The 23,676-nt window shown below is 39.6% G+C and overlaps 2 protein-coding genes across 2 annotated transcripts in view; one reads left to right on the forward strand and one right to left on the reverse strand.

Annotated features, from left to right (window-relative positions):
- The window catches only part of hlcs (holocarboxylase synthetase (biotin-(proprionyl-CoA-carboxylase (ATP-hydrolysing)) ligase)), a gene marked incomplete at its 5' end in the record, with an annotated part of 42,128 nt that extends 33,784 nt beyond the window's left edge, over window positions 1–8,344 (forward strand). The window contains 5 exons of the mRNA XM_071530161.1: window positions 1,499–1,566; window positions 1,860–2,020; window positions 3,189–3,303; window positions 5,104–5,317; window positions 7,053–8,344. Of these exons, the coding sequence (XP_071386262.1) occupies window positions 1,499–1,566; window positions 1,860–2,020; window positions 3,189–3,303; window positions 5,104–5,317; window positions 7,053–7,224 (730 nt within the window). The remainder of the gene's footprint in view (window positions 1–1,498; window positions 1,567–1,859; window positions 2,021–3,188; window positions 3,304–5,103; window positions 5,318–7,052) is intronic.
- Window positions 8,345–17,858: 9,514 nt separating this feature from the next.
- The window catches only part of LOC139653187 (single-minded homolog 2-like), a 31,431-nt gene continuing 25,613 nt past the window's right edge, over window positions 17,859–23,676 (reverse strand). The window contains 2 exon segments of the mRNA XM_071530162.1: window positions 17,859–18,598; window positions 19,608–19,971. Of these exon segments, the coding sequence (XP_071386263.1) occupies window positions 17,859–18,598; window positions 19,608–19,971 (1,104 nt within the window).

The raw sequence follows: 23,676 nt of genomic DNA on the forward strand, positions 1-23,676 counted from the left end.
GTTTGTCCCGTTCAACGCAAGGCAACATTACCATCTGTGCTGCCATCTCAAGGAATGGGTTTCTGGCCCACAATGTTGTTTTGGGTCCCTTCAACACAGCGTGACTCCTCAGTTTTCTGGATTCCCTCAATGACAACCTCATTCCCCAGGGGGAACAAGGCCTAGAGGGACCAGAACTGATGGAGTTTGTGATTGTTTGGAACGATGTCCGTTTCTACCTAACTGGTACACGAGCGGTTTGACACCCATCCACTCTTTATGATGGTGTTCCTTCCACCATACTCCCCGTTTCTAAATTCTTTTCCTCCTGGAGATGAAAGGCCTATGACCACAACCCATATGACAGAGTAACACTCTTCCAGTGGAGACAGAGGCAGACCTATACCAGGGATGAATACAGCACTCACGCAGTTTTTTCCCCCTCGGTGCATGGCTAGAGAAAGCATACAGTGTGATGTTGAAGTACTCTGGCCTGACAGAAATGAAAGTGTTGATGATGAATAAAGTCATTGGTTAAAACAGTGAACTGCCAACTGTATCGCGCATAGACAAATATGTAAATATGTCAGATATGACAATACCAAATTTGACAAACTTACCATGTGAAACGGAAATACTATTTCCAACGTTTTGAGGAACAGGAGTTACTTTAAAGGAAAACATTATCAACAAATTATGGATGCAGTTCCATACAATTCCAAAAAATACTGTGGAAAGGGATTGTAGAACTTTCTAATACATTCTTTTTTACCATTAGCTTTCCTGTATGGGTATAACTGACAGTATTATCTTATGAATAGATGATGTGTGTAGTTTTGATGTCAATATTTGCTTTCAACAAAGATCTTAGCTGAAAAGAAAGCAGCAAGTCTGTTTCGATGGCTATGTAAATTGTTTTGACAGCATGAACTTTAGTGTGTAGAAATGTGTCAAATTGGTTTACAATCTTTTTTTTTTGTAACCAAATTTTATTCAACAATCTGCACATATGATGAAACAGTATTACAGATTCATACTTTTCTTTTTAGACAGTAATATCCCCCCATTATCTCCCCTTAGCCCCCCAGCATTCACCTCCCTGCTCATAGAAACAAAATAATAATAAGTAAATATACAATAATACAATAATAACAACAATAATTATAATAATATAGTTGAATAATTTAAATAAATACAGATGACAAAATTATTGTTGGTTTACAATCTTAAAAAATATTTAAAAGGAGCAACACCAGGGAGGGGGAGATAAGGGGGGCAAGTAGCAACATCCTCTTTGCAACCGGAAGCAACAGGGTTTATGGGAAATGTGGTTTTAATTTTGAGAATTTGTTGTTGTTTTTGTTGTTATTATTAATGTTAACTACAGGTGTAATAAACAAGATCCCCTAACCAGGTGACCCTATAAAGTAATTGTAACTAGGTCTTAACATTTAGATGTCAGTCCTCTCCTTCTCCTTCTCCTTCATCGTTCTCTCTTTCTGCTTTCTTTTCTCCTCAGGCTGACACTGCACTTACCGAAGGAAATGGGGTTAATAGCTGTAGCTGCTCGACAAAGCAAGGGCAGAGGTCAGTGGTTCTTCAACACACTGTAGCACACACACACACTATTCATACACACCTCAAACGTATGAAGCAGTATTTGCAAAAGGAAAGGGCAAAATGAAAGTACTTGAAAGGTTGACAGTAATGCCAAAGTTTCAGGTAAAGTAGGTGTTTATTTGTCTTATTTGTCAGGAGTGGCTTCTGATTTCATAGCAATACCAGTATTTAATCTGGTTACTCCAGTCAAAACTCCAGATACTGGTTTGCATCCTGTTCCCCTTCCCTCTTCCTATACTTTGTGTTTGCTGATGCTCCAGGCCGTGGAGGGAATGCATGGCTGAGTCCTCTGGGCTGTGCCATGTTCACTCTGAGTGTCCAGGTGGGGCTAAACTCCAGGCTTGGCCAGAAGATTCCCTTCCTGCAGCACTTAGCTGCCCTGGCTGTAGTGGAGGCTGTTCGCACCCTGCCTGGATACCAGGTAACAACCTACATACTCTGAACTATACTGGCATTTTCAGCACTATGTTAAATACCATACTGTAGTACACATGTTCTGTGATTTGGTCCAGCAAATACACCCTAAAATGTTAAAATAGTTCGCTAGAGCAGCACTATATAAAAGTTGTTGATTCCATTCCCATTAGTAGCCTAAAATAAGCATTAAACTGATGAATTTATATTTCAGGTTGAATTCTGTCAAGCATACAGTACGTTTCAAGGGTTTAATGGGCAGTGTGAATCATTTATGTATATGGATCCAATGTCATTCTTTCCTTTTATAGGAGTTGATGCATGAGAGCATTGTTTGGCATGTTTTTTCATTACTGAGATTTCCATTGTACAGCTATAGGTTTCTAGCGTATTGCAAAATGTTACTTACACACTTGGAAAAGCCACAAGAAATCACCACATTTGGAGAAAAGGCCATGCTAACCTTTGAGAAATTGTGCTCTGTAAAGTAAAATTATCGAGTTACTTTTAAATGGATATGCCTCATATAAAAGCAGCCTCGCTTGTTGATTTCCTGGAAATAGCAGGCTCTTGGCCAGATTTATATTAACCAGATATTACCCCAAATGCCAAAATAATACTTAATGCCTTATGGATAGAAATATCTTGATCGGACAGGTATATTATGAGATTGTTTGCATACAGTGAAAGCTTGTGGATCTGCCCCCCCCCGCCCCCCCCCCCAACAATGGCAGTCAAAGATGTGGTTTGCCTGAAGGGGGAAAGTGCCAAAGGTTCGATGGATACATCAAACAATATTGGGGACAGGGGGCAACCCTGCCTTATTCCTATTATAATTATTTATACGATCAAATGCCTTGTGGGCATCTAAACAGATCAGGAACTCTGCTGTTGGTGACAGTTGGGAAAATAAAGAATATGAAATAAGCAAGATTTCCAAATAGCTGTCTCTGTGATGAAACTGGACTGGTCCAGGTGTATCTTTAGCATAACTGAGTCAAGTCTGATGGCCTTTGTTAAAGTCTTATAGTCGTTGCAGAGCAAACTGTTGTCTATCTTCACATTTTAACAGGTCCTTGCCCTGGAGTGTTACATAAATGAAGAGTAGTGTATGTTCTTTATAGCTTTGCTGTGCACTTACACATGATATTTTAATGTATTCCAATCTTTTTTAGGACATAGACCTGAGGTTGAAGTGGCCCAATGATATCTACTACAGTAACCTAATAAAGCTCGGAGGAGTACTAGTGACTTCCACAGTCATGGGACCAACCTTCCATCTCCTCATTGGTAAGGATCTCCACTTTATCCGAGGAAATTATCCAAGTGCGTAATACTACAGCATTCATTAATACTCAGGATCTGATGAAACTATCCTTTGTGCTTTTAAACTAAGGTGGGAATCTACATATACAACTGGTTTGGATGTTAAAGGAAAGGAGTTTTTCTAGGGTAAAACAGGTCTTTGGAATACCCCACTGTAATAGGGACCAATGCCCATGGTCAGTATTCGTCATTGCCAACTCAAACCTTCTCAACTCTCTAATCTCTTTGTAAAGAGAGCAAGGAGTGTCCACCGTCTTTCTGTAATTAAGCTGTAATATCAATAGAAAAGTTCTGCATAGTCAAGCAGCTGCAATATGAATAGATAATAAATACAGATTAATTAGCAGACTGTAAGCAAATGTATAGGCTATTGATTCAGTCTAGTCAGTTATTAACTGGATTTCCCTTTCATTGTTTTAAGTAAGGATATCTTTTGATTGAGTTGATGAAATTGAGTTGAGCTTGTTGCGGTCAAAAAACTTTTAAAAAATTGGCTTATGATGCGTTCATTAATCCAAGCTGAGTGATGGGCTGTCATGTCACAGGACAGAAATGAAAAAATTTTACGTCAGGGGCTCCCCACCAAAAAGCAACAAGGCATCCTCCCACAGATGATGCATTCCCATTCTCTGGACCATTCGTTAGCAAATATGAAATCTTGTTTTGACCTTTGATTGTAGCGCCCCCTTGGGCTAGCAGGTGTAATTTTGAATGGTGTCTGACAAATCGTGCATGACACATGGGCGAACAAATGATAGGAGACACATAGTCCTAGACCAATCAAGCATGACGAGGCCTTCATAACACGTGATAAAACAGAAGAAAATGTTAAAAATTGTAACATACTCTACTGTTGTCAGTCAGACTCGGTATAGTAGACCAAGATATATCCAGAGTGGCACCAGTGTAAACTAGCGAAAGTCATATTTACACTGTTGGTCAGTGTTTCTAGTTTTAGACTTGGGGCTATCTGGCTCTCGGCTGAAAGGTCAGTCGGTTAAAGCTGCAATAAATATGATTTTTCTGCCGTACATTTTTATTATTTTCATTTGTATTTCATGTGATTGGGTGGCTATTGAACTCGATATATATTTTACATTTTTATTATTATTTTTTTTACAATATTTTTATTATGCTTTTAAACACAAACACAGACAAATTCAACAATACACAGTGGCCACAAGAACTAAACATCTGACTTAGACCCCTGATACATGACACATATAGCGCGTGCATATATACTCGAAGAAATAATTCCACACAATCACATAAATATGTTGTGAAAAATGTCATAGCATCTATGTATGTATAAGTATAAGGAAACGCTCAGTCCATTACAATCGACAGTGATGCAACAACTAAATATTTGGAGAGAAAAAAGGAAAAAAAAAGAACAAATTATAATTAAAGTAAATAAATTAAAAGATTTAGAATGTTAAGAAAACTCAGAAAATATGCACAGAAATGAATAAATAAAAATCAATCAACAAATAAATAAATATACCACCTTATGACCCAAAAATGTCACTTTGCCAATTTTCAGTACTGCAATCTATCATTCCCTTTAATACAGTATTCATCAAGTCTTTTACCAGCATATTTAAAGAAGGATGTCCAAGTCTTAAAAAAATCGCCCATTTTACATTTAAATCTGTATGTTAGATATTCCATTGGTAATAGCTCACATATCATATTTTTCATTTTAAAAGGGACAGCTGGCTTGAGCCTGCTCAGAATAAGAGAAAATGACTTTGTGCCCCACAGGCTGTGGCTTCAACGTGAACAACAGCAACCCCACCATCTGCATCAATGACCTGGTGCTGCGGTACAACAGGCAGCACGGTGCCAGTCTGCAGCCGCTCAGCTCCGCCCAGCTCATTGGCAGAACGGTCACTTCCCTGGAGGGCCTCATCACTGCCTTCCAACAAGGCGGAGCAGACGCTGTCCTGCCCATCTATTACAAAAGATGGCTCCACGGGTAGGCACTGGAATCCATCCCTGCTAGAGTCTGTGATGCAAGCTTTGTGATCAATTCAATATATAATACTATTTTGATCAATGGCATGAAATGGAGTTTCTTCTGGTAACGCGTTATTTTCCGGGTCCGCAATTTCCTAATAATTTCCTAGAAAGGAATTGTTAATTTCTTAGGAAGTTTCCTGGAAAGAACCATGAAATGATGTACTAATTATAGGGAAAATAGAGAAAGGGTTCAATGGTAGTTGGTAGTTGGTAAGTTCCTCCAATTTCTTCTTTTGTTTCCAAGACAGAACCATGAAATTATGTAGTAGTTTTATGTAGTAAAATTAGAAATTATAACTACATGATATAATTAAATGTATAATGAGTTGGTTTACCTCTGCCTATTATTTTTCCGGTAACACTTTACAATAAGGGTACATTAATTAACAGTTATGTGTCTGGTAATCATTTACTAATGGTATTCATGTTAACTAAGGTATTAATTTATATATTTAATAGTCATCTTTATAAACTATTAAGTATTAACTATTAACTATTAACCTTAGTTAACATGAACGCCAATAGTAAATTACACATTAGTTAACTGTTAATTAAGGGTTAGTTAATGCTTATTAAGCATTAACTAACCCTTAATTAATGTACCGTTATTGTAAAGTGTTTTTTCCAGTAAATAGTTTATAGTTTTGCAGTTCTTTCCAGGAAACTCTTTTAGAAATTGACAGTATCTTATTGACTCCACCAGGCCGCTGACAGTTTCTATAGAACTACTGCATCATTTCATGGTTCTTTCTAGGAAACTTCCCAAGAAAGTAACAGCTCCTTTCTAGGAAACTGCTAGGAAATTGTGGACCCAGAAAATAAAGTGTTACCTTTCTTCTCATCATATGCCACAGACAAAGGATTTGATTTGATTAGATTTTTAACCAGCTTTGGTAGGACAGTGTTTAATTTGCAGGGGGGTAGACAGTTCCACAAACTGATACCAGAGAAGTAAAGAAAATCCTTTGAGCTTTTCACAGCAACCCAAACCCCCCTCGCATTCCTTTTTTTTTTTTCCCCAATACAATTATTGAATTTTAATACAATTACATTGACAGTTGAATCCCCATCGCCCTTTCCCCCACTCCCTCCCTCCCCTTCAAGCATATAGAACATCACCCCCCACCAACCCCAAACAATCCTTGGGTCTATATTGAAAATAATGTTAATAATGATATTAATAAACCAAACTAAATTCAAGTAGCTTACAGAGCATACATAGGACCAAATAGCCATTGGTAAAATGGACTAGTATTAATATAACAATTACAGAATGATAGATAAGAGATGTGAAATTAAAGAGATTAGTCAAAGCTCATACACAGGCTACTTATTAAGTTGCATACATGTAGGACACATCAACATTTAGCACATATACATATGCCAATATGGGAACAACAAACTAGCGGTAAGTAAACAAAATGACAAGGACTAAAAGGGACAAAACAAAAAATAAATGAATTAACAAATAAAATAAAATAGTACTAAAATAAATAAGTAAATAAAATAAATAAACAATAATAATAATTAAAAAAAATAAATTGCTTGGGATGAAAAGTAGTCCTTAGGATATTATACTAGTAAGAGAAGTAAGATAAGTAAGATAGCTATGGCTCCCCCTCGCATCCTTATTATGCCCGATGCTGTAAACACATTGTAGAAAACGTGACGGTCTGCTTCTCGACCCACAGCGGGACCCGGGTGCGTCTCTGGAGCGAGGACGGACCCGAGGCCGAGGTGGTGGGCCTGGACCCCAACGGCTTCCTGGAGGTCCACTGCAAGGAGCACGGCGTGGTCTCGGTGGAGCCGGACGGGAACTCCTTCGACATGCTGAAGAACCTGGTGGTCACCAAGCAGCGCTAGGACCGGGCCCTCCTCGAGGACCTGGATCCAGAATCATCAGCGTCTTCATCGCTTCGGAACTGAACATTTTAGGCGACCAATCTGACAACAAAATGTATTTGAATATATCCTTGTTTTCTAATTCATTAATATATCGGTCATAATTCTTGCTCTTGAATACCCCATTTTGACGAAGCACATCGGTTTAAAGTGGGACCTATGGCATCTGTCAGCTTTTGTAGATGTTAAACTTATGTAAGTATATTTTAATGAAGAGATAGTATTGGATAACTTGGTTTAAAGGCAGCTACATAACATCTGCATGAGTGATGGGTGACTTGCACATCCAGCCCCACATCCCTTCATTCCAGCCTCCACATCAGTTTTCTTAACATGTGCAGTAAAAAGGGACCATCGATTTAAACCATGATCTTGGCAAGCTTTAATATTTTAATACGCATATATTTAGGAATTTTGCAGAGAGGAACTTCTCATCCTTCATCTGAGCTTGATCTCATCCCTGTCATACGAGCAGGTCTTGCACTTAAATCTCTCTCAGCATCATCTTTATGAAAATAAAGGCTGCCACTGCATTTGTTGCATTTGCTGTTCACTTCTTTTAAAAGAGCCAGCTTCTGTTCGCTAGCTAATGGAAATGCCACAGAAATTAAAAAAAAAAAAAAAAAAAAAAAGGCAAAGTCCGAAAACACACCAGCAGGCCAGATTGGGAGTGTCTTGAAATTCCAATGGGTGGGGAGTTTTTGTTCCATAACAGTACAGGCTGGAAAGTGAGTTTGGAAAGCCAGAAATCTCAGCAGCTGGCCGTGTAATGGTTGAGTCATTGGTATTGATCAACAAGCCTGTCAACCCCCGAAGATATATTATGGTCATTTTGTGCTATGGGACAGTAAGAACCGTACTTAATAGCACTTTTAAGGTGTAGCTTCCGTGAGTTACTTCATGGAAACCCTAGTGGAGCTAAAACACTGTGGCAATGAAAGATACAATGGCTGAAAACATGCAGCAGCTTAATCTTAAAAAAAAAAGTGAATGTGAAATAATTCTGTTGAAAATATGTCAGCTCTATATTTACCTTCTGTGTTAGCTCTGAGAATATGAATTTCACTGCCATTTCAAAGGTCAACGGTAACACTTTACAATAAGGGTACATTAATTAAGGGTTAGTTAATGCTTAATAAGCATTAACAAGCATTAACTAACCCTTAATTAACAGTTAACTAATGTGTCTGGTAATCATTTACTAATGGTGTTCATGTTAACTAAGGTATTAATTTATACATTATATAATAGTCATCTTTATAAACTATTAAATAATGTATAAATTAATACCTTAGTAAACATGAACACCATTAGTAAATGATTACCAGACACATTAATTAAGGGTTAGTTAATTCTTATTAAGCATTAACTAACCCTTATTGTAAAGTGTTACCAGGTCAACTTATATACTCACTAGCTCACCAAAACCCATTTGAGGCCAGCCACGTCAAGCCATTTACATTTTATGAACTCCCTGAAATAATAAGCATTAAAAAAATGAATATTTACCTCTGCCAACAGGGTTGGACGAGGGTTATGTTTTTGCCCTGTTCTCTCTGTCTGTCTGCTAACAGGATAACTCCAAAAGTTATAAACATATTTGCATGAATCTTTGTGGAAATGTTGGTCATGGGACAAGGAAGAACTGATTAAATTTTGACACCGATTGGCCAAAGGAGGGCGTGGCAGTGGGTGTGGCTTCTCATAAAAAGGCATATAACTTCCGAACAGATTCACGTAACACCATCAAACTTTGTGGCCAATCAGCAGACAGAAGAAGAGGCAAACCCTCCACTATTGGCCCAATCAAACAACATGAGACATGTGACACTGGAGAGCTCCATTTCCAGCTTGGACATATCCACTCTGCCAAATTTTCCAAAACTTGATCCAGTGGTAGAAGGGCAGCTGTAATGGAAGCTGAACAGATATAGTGTTGATTGGTCATGTGGTGTTGTGATAATCGGCTGAAATGCTTAGAAGTGGCGAGAATTTGAACAGGCAGATCTCATGTCCCATATCAGGTCCAGTCATGAAAATGTGAAACAAGTTGCTAATGTGGCATGGCAGAAAAAAATAACTTTTGGTGAAAATCCGATATGGAATTGGCATATATTGACAATTGCATAGTGTTGGAAGAGGTATGAGCTGCTGTCTACTTTTAAATTTGTGACAGGTTTGGTTGGAGCATGATGTTAACATGTCAAAACAACCCCCTATAATAATGCACCTAATGTTCACAATATTAATTTTCTGAATAAGACTTAAATCAAAGTAACATAATTTGAGTTATTTATATGGCCCATGTCTTAAATGTGGTGCAATAGCGTTAATTGGCTGAAACATAAAGCTGTTGAACACATGCAAGGTCAAACTTTGATGCAGTTACACAGTGCACAGGACAGCTGAGACTCACTGATGTTTGCACATCACCGTGTTATGTTGTGGCATGAGATGATAGAAAAATATTTTCCTTAACCCTTAAAGGAATAGTTCACCCAAAAATGAAAATCCTGTCATCATCTCCTCACCCTCATGCCAGTTGAAACACAGGTGAAGTTTGTCCATATAACACACAGGGAGGCTGCCAGCACAACTCCATAGCAGCCTTCTCCAAAACAACTGAAGTCAGTGGGGACCAGTTCTTCAGAGTTCCAAAAAGACCTACAGTATATTTACACCATCATTTAGTGCAAATCTGAACTACAGCTGATTGATTTGCAACAAATAATGGTGTATAGGTCTTTCTATTCACAGTGTGATTGTTTGGCTGTTTTTGTTTTGGAACTCTAAAGAACAGGTCCCCATTGACATCAGTTGTTTTGGAGAAGGCTGCTACCAAGTTGTGCTGGCAACCTCCCTGTGTGTTATATGGACTAACAAATTTCACCTGTGTTTCATTTGGCAAGAGGGTGAGTAGATGATGACAGAACTTTCATTTTTGGGTGAACTATTCCTTTAATATTCCAATTGAAGAGGATGAATGGAAATGTATTGCATTTGAATCTTCATTATGTATGCTAGAGTTGTTTATTTTTAATCCTGCAGTGTTACTGAAGAGAGGCTGAATATGTGAAGGAATCTGAACATTCAAAAGATAAGAGTTTATATGTATTTTTTTCCACAATGTACACATTTAACTCTTGGATTGCATTGATGCAACACAGATTGTTTACGTGCGATGCTTACAGATTGTGCTTGAACTGAATTTTACGATGTAAAAACCGCTTTGTTTTCAGCGTCACTTCATTCATTTGTCATTCCAAGAACGGCTATTGTCATGTGGTGAACTTCCAAATAAGTGTGTTTGATTGATACGCAATTGCTAGCCAGTTTTATCAATGGCCGTTAGATGGTAGAAAAAAAAAGAGTCACGCCAAGTAAGCAGTTGCACTGTTGAAATGTAGCTGCCTTGCATCCAGAGAGAGCAGAGGGGAATGATAGACTTCATACACTCAGTAGGGGGGGGGGGGGTGATTAGGTGAATGAAAGCCCCGGCTGCAGGTTCACGCAATGTTTTCTGTGTGTGTGTGTGTGTGTGTGTGTGTGGGGTGGGGGGTTGGGGGGGGGGCGGGCGGAGGGGCATCTCTCTGGGGTCCATCCCGGGGCTGCCGGATGACACTTCATTTGTCTTAAGCACCTCAGCCTCCTGGCTCATCCTCCCTAGATGAGGTGAAAATATGAAAGGAAACACACGGGCCTTCTGAAATTGGATGCAGCCCCACTCGCCTCATTACGAGCTCATTCCTCCTCCGCCGCCTCCTCCCTCCCTCCCTCCCTCCCTCCCTCCGTATCTCGGGTTCGACTCGCCAATGTGGAAGCGATCACGGTGGCGCGGTGCGGGAAGTTCGTTCATGAGGTGAACGACAATCGCTGAGCGAGTACAGTATGGGCATGAATACGTCTGCAGGCAGAGGGGGCAGAAGTACACAGATTCCCTACTCAAGTGAAAGTGCAAATACTCATTTGAAAATATACTCCGGTAGAAGTTTAAGTACCGTTTCGAATCCTTTACTCAAGTCAAAGTATAAAAGTACCTGGACTTAAATTTACTTAATGTATAAAAGTAAAAGTCGTTCTCTAAAAAAGTCATTTCTAATGTTCTAAACTGGTTTTCTGTTGAGCGTTCCTCTGAATCCCAGATGAGAAAGAGTCTGCAGCTCAGATCACTAACCTGAACCCTAGCAGCTGAATTCACGATAATTATCTCTCTCTTGTTGCTTCTCTCTTCTTCGTGTTGCTTCTCTCTCTCTCCCTTTCCCTACTTTTTGGTGTCGCTTTGCCGAACGAGCTTGATCAGCTGCTTCCGGGATGGAAGCCGTCTGATGGTGAAAATACTTTTTTTTTTTTAGAAAATCAGTCGATGATTTCCCGAGAGTAACGAGTCTGTTTTGAACATGTAGTGAGTGGAAAGGACAGATTGTTCTTTTGGAATGTAGTGAGTAAAAGTAAAAAGTCTTCAGTGAAAGAAAAACTTGAGTAAAGTACAGATACTTGAATATGGAAGCCCATTTCCGCCAGTGTGATTAAAAAAAAAAAAGATCCTCATAGTCATTATAATGAGAAACCTTCTCAAAATAATTATTCATTATTTCAAATGACTAATAAATAATTTGTCATTATTTTGAGAAAGTTTCTCATTCTAATGACTTACAGGGTCGTTTTTTTCATCACACTGGCAGAAATGGGCTTCCATACTTGAAAATCCTGCTTAAGTACAGTAATGAAGTATTTTTACTTGGTTACATCCCTCCTCTGTCCAGTGCTCACAACCAAGAAGACGCTTCCTAAAAACGGCTGCCAAAGCCAAAAGCAGTGTTGCAGTTATTAAGCAAATGGCCGCCGCCGGATCCATAAGTGGCGTCCTCTCAACATCCTATTAGACAATTTGAGTGGGCAGGTCACCGGGGTCAAAAGGGATCTATCCCTTTTCATATTAGCCTCTTAATAGCACATCTCTAGCCTTCTCATAGACAGCAGAGCTCTTTGGCTCACCTTCAAATAGGATCTGCTCTAAGAGGAAACCAAGACTCTATTTTAAAGAGTTGGCAATACATAAATGTTATGTATTTACTATATCTGCTCTGACAGACGCTGTGATTAAAGGTCCATGCTGTGATAGGTTAGGCTTCTTGTGGGCGGATTTCAAATGGAAGGAAAAGAAAGGAAGAATTCCACCCAGCTGCAGCTGCTTGGTAATACAACAGGGTATTTCTACTCCTCCGTCCGATGAAGAATTTTGAAAAAAGAGAAGCTGACAGTGTCGAGGGGAAAAAAACAAATGCAGTCTATACTTCTGTTGCTTTCAGTGTGATTTTAAAATAGTAAAACGTAGGGGAGACCGGGGATGGTTGTAACATGGGGTTAGTTGTAACAGCACCATTTCCACCTAACAGGGATAAGCTAGAGTCACATGATCACTACTGTACACACCCACTTCCTTCCTGATTTTACATGTGCAGTTTCATGGCTGCAAAAATGCAGATTTTACAGCCAAAAAAATGATTTTGAGGTAAGAAAGTTTATATTTTGATTAGCACTGATATCGTTGAAGTTAAAAATTCTTCTTCTTCTTTACTTCTTTACTGTTGTTGTTGTTACGACTTACCCCAGCTAGTGTCACAACTCACCCTGGTATTGGGGTAGGTTGTAACAATGGCACTTCTTGTATTTGACATCAATTCATGAAGTCTGTGATATTATAATATATAATTTTGAGAGATCTAACACCAAAACACTCAGAGTTATAGGGACTGAGAAAAATGTGTTACAATCATCCCCGGTCTCCCCTACTTATGATAATCCCTGACAATCCACAAAATACTTACCTAGCCTCTAACCAGATCACACAGGCATTTTCTGCGGATGCGGTTCATGGCTGCCATCATAATATGTAATCATTCATTCAGGCTCACTAAATATGCTGTTATTCATATCATTATGATTCATCATGTGGTTCTTATTTATAGGGTGCATCTTGATTTAAATAGTGAACTTTTGGAACCAGAATTTTCTTGTTAAAATAGTTGCAGTTCCCGTTCATGAGTCGAGTAGAACAGTGGTTCTCAACGTGGGGTCCGGGGACCACCAGGGGTCCTTGAGGGGGTTCCAGGGGGTCCCCAGCAAACTGATGAATTGTTAAACTTCACCATTATTTCATTTACAAGAAGTTAACACAATTAGAGAATGTAGAAGAATGACTATTTTGATCATAGTTTATCTGTTATCTCTCTACCTACAATACAGATAGTCATGGAATTCTGGACAAAATCATATCTGACAATAAAAATATTCTCAGATTTGGATCTGAGAGACAAAATCTCATTAAATGGAGGTCCTTGATATGAAAAAGGTGGAGAATCACTGGAGTAGAAGTAATGCATTTTACACACTGTTCTAGGTCTAATATTATGGACAAGTACATGGCAGGTGGGCTTGTAAAAAAAAAAGCAGCATAGACTATGTGAAAAAAAATAGCTTTTCTCTTGTTATTAACACCGCTTCTCAGCTATATTAGAAATAACAAATATTACATGGGCTACTTTTAAAAGCTGGAATACTGAATACTGAAAGTGCCACGTAGAACTGCCTTTTCTGGAACTGCTGCTCAGACCTGATGAGATTTACAATGCGTCAACGATTTATACAACGATTTATTTATTCCCTATGAAGCTACTTGAATTCCGCTTGGTCATTCCGTTATATTCAACAGAACACAGCCGTTGCCAGGGAATCGGATACCGGCTCAGTGGTTAAGTCCAGACTCAAGACCCGTTTATTTAGGACAGCTTGCAATGTCCCGCAACTCCAACTCCACCAGCCGTATTTTTCCTTCCTTTCCTTCCCTGCTTAAAGGGCCTTTTAGCTCCTCTTGCCGGTAATTGACTCTATATATTCCTTCAGGATGAGATGGTGTTGCCCAGTGCTCTTATGCACACTCACTAATGCATTATGTGTTAGTTCTCTCCCTCGTTTTCATCCGTACATATGCCCTGATGTTGTGTAAAACACTTTGTGACAGACCCGATGGTTTATGAATACATTTGACTTGAGTGTGGCTGCCATTCCAGGCCAGTGTGTTATCATCCTCAGTCTGGGTTTCAGAATTTGCTATGGCAAAATTTGGTTTCTTAAGTGCACAAAAACTGAGAAAAGGCTGTATTATGGAAGCCTGTTTCCGCCACTTTTAAAAAAAAATCTGGCACATTTTTTTTTTTTTTCCATCAAGTGACATTTTTTTCTCAATAGTATGACTGCATCTCATAATTATGAGATGCTACGTCATATTTATGAGATCTTTATCTCATAATTATGAGATCCTAAGTCATAATTATGAGATGCTAAGTCATAATTATGAGATACGGAAGTCATAATTATGAGATATTAAGTCATAATTATGAGATACGGAAGTCATAATTATGAGAAACCATCTCGATTTTTTTTCTTCGGTGAATGCAATGGGCTTCCGAAGGATGAGATACTAAGTCATAATATTGAGAAATAATCTCACTTGATGATGGAAAAAAAAAGTTTTGTGCCGGATTTCTTTTTACAGGTGGCAGAAACGGGCTTCCATACTGTACTGACTAGTGAACTCTGAGGTAACTATGGCTGCAACTCTAATTCGACTGTAGAACACCTTGCTGCATACATTTACATATTAATGAGGAAAACCAGATTTTCTTGACACTACTATAACTCCTTTACGGTGGAAGCAGCAGCTACTTCTCAGTCCCGAAATGGGCTTTTTCTTTCGTTTTTGTTGTCATGAGTTGAGTAGAACAGTGGTTCTCAACGTGGGGTCCGGGGACCACCAGGGGTCCTTGAGGGAGTTCCAGGGGGTCCCCAGCAAATTGATGAATTGTTAAACTTCAGCATTATTTCATTTACAAGAAGTTAACACAGTTATAGAATGTAGAAGAATGACTATTTTGATCATAGTTTCTCTGTTATCTCTACACCTACAACACAGATAGTCATGGAATTCTGGACAAAATCTGATCTAACAATAAAAATATTCTCAGAGTTGACTTCGGGAGTCAAAATCTCATCAAATGGGGGTCCGGGGCCCAAATGTGGACTAAATTAGGGGTCCTTGATATGAAAAGGTTGAGAACCACTGCTTTAAGGCACTGAGCTCTCTTCCTTTCATCCTCCCTTTCCCTTCCCCAGAAGGCCATGCATGAATAGGACAAGGTTACTCTGCAGGTGAGAGCAACCGTTAAATTTGCTTTGCCAACCTTGTTTTGCTCAAATTTCTCTTACTAAAATAGTGGTCGCCTTTCCTGAGCCTTACAGTTGCTGAGGATTAGAGCAACCATTAAGTGTCCACTCATAGAATTGCAATGTCTTTAGTGCTGTTTAGGCCAATCCCAGTTGAGAAGGATTGTATAGCTTAGCCAGGCTGCCTCATATTTATTTTAGGTTGTAAGTAGAAAGTGGGATCAGGGCTCCGCTGGCACCAAGCCCTGATAAGCCAGCTAGGTAAGATGCTTCAGAGAATGAAGGTCACATATGTAACCAACAGTTTTATTCAGTTCATCACCAGCAACATAATTTGACATGTTGTGACACACTGCATGACTGATGGCAGTGGCAGAAGTTACCCATCTTTTCAAAATATTCAACCTATATTGTCAAAAAATCATTTTGACTTCAGTTACTATACAGTTGGTAAGTGACAACATTGGCTTTATAATATTGCCAATTGCTCTCCATTTATACTAAAATATGATATGAGCACGTTTTGCAGTTTTGATCCCAAATTCCATTATTCGCTGATAGTTTGCAATATCTGAGGTTCTGGTGAACTGAAGCCTCTAGAATGCTGACATGATGTGTATGAAACATCTTCATAGAGAAATGTGAAATATGTGTAATATTCCTAAATTCCTAAAAAATCATACTGCCTGACCAACTGAGCCAAATTTCAGGCATGATGATGTGATCATTTTGTAATAACTATAGTTGAAAATATAGAAATGTTAACAACTGTTGGAAATAATTAAAACCAACATCTTTCAAATTATGCAATACAAATGTATGCTTAAATAATAAATAGAGTGGGCTTGAAAATAACATTTGATAACACGTTTGGCAGGGAAAAGCTTATAAATCATTTATTGAAATTGAAAACAATCTATCCTGCTTGATATTCCATTTAATTTCCCCCAATGTTGTTGACTTTTTCCTCTAGTTTTTCATCATAAATAAGCAAGCTACAAGGTTTTGCACCAGAATAAATATATACATTCCAGCTCTGATCATTATTTATGGACTTTATACAGTCTACCTGGTGAAATCTTGCTGACTTGATGTCAGTTTGTCCATTGCAACCGTTTGTTTTTGCCTCTGACCTTTGGAGGAGGGCAAGTGAAAAGAAAACGTCCCTATGGAGATCAGTACAAACATACCAATATTTAACCTGTTTCACCTATTAAAATGTGGTCATAAGCAATATGTTTATATATATAGATGGATAGCTTTATTGTCTCACAAGGATCTACCTACGGTTACTGTCAATGTGATGTTTTGGACTCTGACATGAGTGAAGGAGAACACTGGGAACATCATATTTTGTAATGAATTGCACTCGTACTGCTTAAAATCATACTTTATCCAATATTAGTAAGTATATATCAAGTATGTCAAGGACTTTCATCATCACTGTTGCCATACATAGTAGGTCATTGACCCCAAAGCATCAGTTCTATGCCTTTAAATATTACAACATATTCCTTATGACCACAGATCTCCCTAAAGACAAGAAAAAGATACTTAATTGTTGAAATTTGACAGCATTCTCATTATGAATTCTGTTTCCCTGTTTAAATGTACAGGTTTGATTATGGCATGCTTACTACTTTCTCTGTACTCTTTTTGATTTAAACATAGGAGCATTGAAACATAATTATTTTTTAAGCTATTGTAGTGCACGTTAATAATTTTTACTCATGTTACATTCCGTGAAAGATGCGATTTCCAAAATTAGCCTCATGTTTTTTTGTCTCAGATATTCGCAGTAACATCACACACTCACATTTCCAATTTGCCAGTACTGAATATAAACGCTTCAGAAATTTTTTCCAAGTTTTTCCATACGAAAATGTTTTATCAGGGAAATATCACTTTAAATGTATAGCAAAATTATTTGGCATGAGTACAAAATGAGGCTCAAATTATAGGATATGAGGTCTGAGCCCGAAGTTTGGATTGGGTTGAATAATACAGCTTTTTTTTTTTTTTCTAAAAATGTACTGAATACTGCATATGCACAATTTCTGCAAAAGCCATATTACATAAATATAGCATTAGGATTTACATTGTATGGGTGAAAGATGTTTGACATCTTAGGAGAAGAAATAGCTGTCAACTGTAATGTCCCATTTAGTCATACTATATTGACTAAAGGAATAGATTGCGAAAATATAATATATTCAGAACTGAAATTATTGGCCTCTCTTTTGAGGAGTTTGGCATTCATTTTTATACAAACCAACAAATGTGAAGGTGAAAGTGTTCCACATGAAGCCGCTGTGTGTCTGGATTTGAGTCGGAGCTAAACAGTCTCTGAGGTTTCTAGCTCGAACCCTGGGTCACCTCTCGTTGGTGATGATGACAGATGTGCCGATGTAATGCGGGATCTCCCTGTGGCTTTCGGGGGAGGGGCTGGAGGCGGGGCTTTGGCTGTTACAGCTGTACGAGGCCATCTCGTTACCGTGGTAACCGTAGCTGTCCGTTAAATGGCTCAGCGCGGCGTACGGGGGGGCTTTGAGGGAACCGTGTTTGCCCAGGACTTGGTGAAAGTTCAGCGACACGTACGGGGCTTGGGCCGGCAGCCCCACCCCGACCCCCACCCCGACCCCCATGCCTATCCACATTTTCCTGTCCTCCTCCTCCGACTCGGGCTGTGGATATCCGGGGGCCGCGTGGCCGTAAGGAGCCTCCGTCATGCACAGCCTCCTCCTCTGCTCCAGCACCACCTGCATGGGGAGAGGCTGGTGCAGGGAGCCGGCCTGTTCGCCCTTACCCAGCACGAGGCCGCTGAGCAGGGGGCAGGCCGGGGCCTTGTCGCCCCGAGGCCCCTCGCCGCCTCTGACGGCCTTGTAGCGGACGTCCTGGCCGAACGGCAGCTTGCTGTCCTTGGCGGCCTGGGGGTGGGGGTGGGGGCGGGGGTGGGAGCGGGGGCAAGCGTCCGACGCCTTGCCGTGGACGAGCGTGTAATGTTCGTAGGGTTCCTCCTTGAACCTGCTGTTGGGGCACGGGGCGGCGCTGCTGGAGAAAACGTCGTGGTGGGGCTCATCGGGGGGCCGCCGGTTAGCTGCCAGCGCCGGGCCTGACGGAGAAAACAAACCTCACAGTGAGAATCTATAACACTACGTCAGAGCTAAGGCTAAAAACACCTGAGGTATAATCACATGAGTAGGGTTAAGATCAATATTTCTGATCGAACGCCAGTGAGGGAAAAGTACTGTCACAGCACTCACTAACCCTGTTCAACATGATGAGAATTTCGGAACATTGCTTTCTGAAATTACAATACAGCAGCCTACATGCACTTGATCTAAATATATTTATATATAACTGAAAATGGTTCTTCGGAGTGATGCCATAGAAGAAGCATTTCTGGTTCCACAAAGAACCTTTCAAGATCCATTTCTGCGCTCCTGCATTGTGTTTTTGTTTATCTGCCCTTGTATAGCCTCATTGGCAACACTTTACAATAAGGGTGCATTAATTAGCGTTAGTTAATGCTTAATAATAATGCTTAATGCTTAATAAGCATTAACTAACCCTTAATTAACAGTTAACTAATGTGTCTGGTAATCATTTACTAATGGTGTTCATGTTAACTAAGGTATTAATTTATACATTATTTAATAGTCATTTTTATAAACTTAAATAATGTATAAATACCTTAGTTAACATGAAAACCATTAGTAAATTACACATTAGTTAACTGTTAATTAAGGGTTAGTTAACTAACCCTTATTAAGCATTAACTAACCCATAACTTAGTGACCCTTATTGTAAAGTGTTACCGCCTCATTTGCAGCTGCACAATATTATGGAGGGGTTTGGTTATTTTCTACATTTATGCCATCACCTACCACAATAAATATGGTTATTTGGGGTATTAAAAGGTTCTTGAAAGGTTCTTTGTGAAACCAGTAATGGTTCTTCTATGGCATCACTCCGAAGAACCATTTTCGGTTCCAGTTCACACCTTTATTTTTCTGTGTATCTATACAAACTATCAACAAGCTACTATTCCAAGAGATTGGTAAGAGTGTTGTTTGATATTTAGCTGAAGCTAATCTATCTAGTAGCACCTTAAGTTAAACTCCTCCAGGGAAAGAGGCTACCTGTGTATGTGTCGGGTGCTGGGGGGCTGAGGGTGTCCTGGGTCTTGGGGCTGCTGATGCTCCAGCCAACAGGTCCTCTTCCCTGCAGGGAGCTGATGAGCTGCTGAGCCAGCTGAGAGGAGGCGGCCGAGCCGGGGAGCCTGGTCTGAGCTTCTAGATGCAGATGGCTGTAGGTGTAGGGGAAGGTCAGGCTGTAGGGGGCGCCGCAGGACACCTGGCCTGCCTCGGGGGTGGAGCTGGAGCTCTGCTCCCTGCAAGGGGTGACCGGATAGGGGGGGCTCTCCTTCCACAACCCCCTCTGTGGAGAGCAACTGGGCTTGTCTGGCTGGAATGAGCTGCTGGACTGCTGGTGTCCAAAAACAAAACAACAGTGATAATGATGGTTAAATGTGATGGTTAAATGATGGAAAAATATGAAGTGTAAATTAGGTGTGCTGAGGCCTCGTTAGGAAGCAACCAACACTGATACACAGTATCACACCTGAGTCTGTATCGCAAGCCTGCTTTGAGTTTAGAATTTCTTAAATTATGAAACTTTTAACAGATATTCCCACTGAGATGAAAAATCTGTTTCAAGAGAGACCTAGCCAAGAAAGCATTATCAATATTGTTTTTTTTTTTATTGTTTTATTCAGGATCCCCATTAGATATTACCGCAGTAGCAACTATTCTGGGGTCCACACAAAAGAACAAACTCTCACATTCATAATGTCACCTCAAGAGTAAATGGTTAAAGTAAATAATAGAATAAGTAAACGAGGTATATATCAGTATAACTGCCCAGTACTACTCATGCACAGTGAAGCATTACCTAAGTTAGCGCCACAAATATAGTCAACCCTTACATACAAAATATCATATGTAGACCCACGGCAGAGAAGATGGAGAGCGACTTCATGAAGCTTTTCAAAGCACATTAGACGTGCAACATATACTGGCTGGTTTCTCTAGCCAGCCTGTGCCTCAACCGGGTGCTGGGGGCTTGAGGAGAGTCACACATACGCAGATGGGCCTAATCTGGGCCCAAAATCACACTGTTTGATTATTATTTTTTGGATATATTAGTATTTCGTATGTCCATGGAGGAAGGCATCTTCTCACAATTGCACTTTGAACAGCTGCTCTTTGCCGCAGAGCATTGTTTCATGTTTTGTGATATAACTGCGAAGCCTCTATTATTGTTAGCTTGCTGATTGATAACATTTGTTTCAAGTTTGGATAGCCTGGATGTGCATGTGTGTGTATGTGTGCATGTGTGTGTGGGAGAGAGAGAGAGAGAGAGAGAGAGAGAGAGAGGGGCAGGGATAGTAGGGGAAAGCTGAGTTTGTTGTTGTCTTTGTTGTTTCCTGTAGTTTGTTCTCGCTTGAGTTAGTGAGCTAGTCTTGAGTCTAGACTGAGGACAGTCAGAATCAATCACCTTTAGTCTTGAGTCTAGACTGAGAAAAGTCAGAATCAATCACCTTTAGTCTTGAGTCTAGACTGAGAAAAGTCAGAATCAATCACCTTTAGTCTTGAGTCTAGACTGAAGACAGTAAGAATCAATCACCTTTAGTCTTGAGTCTAGACTAATGGACAGTCAGAATCAATCACCTTTAGTCTTGAGTCTAGACTGAAGACAGTCAGAATCAATCACCTTTAGTCTTGAGTCTAGACTAATGGACAGTCAGAATCAATCACCTTTAGTCTTAAGTCTAGACTAATGGACAGTCAGAATCAATCACCTTTAGTCTTGAGTCTAGACTGAGAAAAGTCAGAATCAATCACCTTTAGTCTTGAGTCTAGACTAATGGACAGTCAGAATCAATCACCTTTAGTCTTGAGTCTAGACTGAAGACAGTCAGAATCAATCACCTTTAGTCTTGAGTCTAGACTGAGAAAAGTCAGAATCAATCACCTTTAGTCTTGAGTCTAGACTGAAGACAGTAAGAATCAATCACCTTTAGTCTTGAGTCTAGACTGAAGACAGTCAGAATCAATCACATTTAGTCTTGAGTCTAGACTGAGAAAAGTCAGAATCAATCACCTTTAGTCTTGAGTCTAGACTGAAGACAGTAAGAATCAATCACATTTATTCTTGAGTCCAAAATACATTAAGGATGACCTTTTCTAGATCTGTGAAGAATAATGGGACAAATACACGGTCCGCACTTTCACAAGTGTGCTATTCATATTCAATGAGGAGGGCAGTGAGCGGAATTTCGCCAGCTTTGTCTAGGCGGAGTGAAGCTCGATCTCGTGGAACTGCAGGCCAGCGGGGAGTTTCACCAGAGTTGATCACCTCAACTTTTGAGTGTTCGCCGTGTTGTTGTCGCATGTGGTCCAGCTAATCCATGTGTGTAGTTATGACAGCATGACACCTGGTGACAGGTATCATGGTAAGTATCTAGTATCTAGGTAACCACCACTGATTGAAAGCAAACTTCGCTTCTCTCCTTTTGGAGAAGCAGAGAAATGTATTCCCCTGCACACAGGAGGCAAAGCGATTCTCAGATATTGGCCGCTTAATTGTATTTGTACCGTGTACGGAGCCCCCGAGGTGAAATTATGTTTTTTATTTTTTATTTTAACTCATGGCCACAGCTCACTAACTCGTGGGAAGGAGATCCTTATGATGTAGGAACGACTTAGTAAGGCGTGGGAATGAGATGATTATGTTTGGGACTGAGAAGCACCTACAAGTCAACGCTTCGCTATATATATTGTGAGCACATGAGCAGGTCTAATTTATGATCCGATATCTGCGTTATTATTTCCACATTACTGTACCATTTGGTGACATTATGTAAACCTGTTTACTCGCGCTAGAATAAAAATCTTGGGGAAAATGCTGGGAGAAAAAAGGATAAGGAGGAAGATGAGCTTGTTGGAGCTTTCGTAGCAGGAATAGGAAGGTGAAGTTATTCCAGACAGGACGTTCGATTAGTAAAATGGTCTTTGAACATACTGTCTATATAAATGAAGTTTACTAGTATTATTATTGAATTAAACAGCGCCCCCTCTTGCCCCCCATTTCTGTGTCTCACTCTTCAGGCCTTGTTCTCCAGACTTGTTTTCCGGTGGCTACTTCTCAGTCCCAAACATAATGATCTCGTTCCCACACGCTATGAAGCGCGCTAAGTTATTCCTACAACTTAAGGGTCTTGTTCCCGCAAGATAGTAAGTTGTGGCCATGAGATAGATCTCATTCCCACGGGTTAAAAAAAATAAACACCATTTCACCTAGTAAGAACTCCTTTTTCTAAAACTTTAGATAAAAATGGCAGTGTAGAGATGCCAGTACCTACTGTGTCAAAGACATGTTTGAGTAACTTTGTGGGAACAACACCAAGAAGACAGAGCACCTTTTGGGAGACAGTTTCCTTAAAGCAATAGGAAAATGGTTCAAAATACCTTTAAACGGAAGAATTTTTCAACATCATCTGGTCGAGTTTATTTTCTAACTTTTTGAGTACCAAGAACGCACACTTCTCTATAGAGGCTTCAATTGTGTAGCTGGGTTAATTATTAACAGCAGAGTCAATCACCTTGAATAGTACCTTTGAGTTCTGACAATTTTTAGGTATCAGATTGGAGAAGTATGTCACTCTTGCATCCTTAATCGCTTTCTGATATCTGAACATTTGGTCTTTCATAATATCATAAAAGTTTCGCAACTTGTTTTTCTTGTAAATGTGGACATCTTTCTATGCGTTTATGGTACGTTTATGCTGTAAAATGTCAACTTTAAAAGAAACATTGAAAACAGTACACTTATTACCAGAAATAAAGATATCCTGAATGCATAGAACATTTACGAGCATTTACATTGAATCTTAAAGACTTAATCAAGTGTTTGAATCAGACACATATTGGATGAACTTAGCCTTTATCTCTTTATGGGATTTCATAACAAGTCAGTTCTTAGTTTAAAACACTGATTGTACTCTGTCCTATGTTCCAGTTTTCTGTCGAAAAATTCTTAAAATCTGAATTGGATGTTTCAAATGTTCAAATGTTGCCAGGACTGTAAAATTGCATTTTCTGCAAAATTCTTAAGATATTCAAGAAA

The sequence above is a fragment of the Centroberyx affinis genome, unplaced genomic scaffold, assembly GCF_046629955.1.
Source record: "Centroberyx affinis isolate AG114_WGS23_722 - 3 ecotype Tasmania unplaced genomic scaffold, CSIRO-AGI_Caff_v1 ptg001889l_1, whole genome shotgun sequence".
Lineage (NCBI taxonomy): Eukaryota > Metazoa > Chordata > Actinopteri > Beryciformes > Berycidae > Centroberyx > Centroberyx affinis.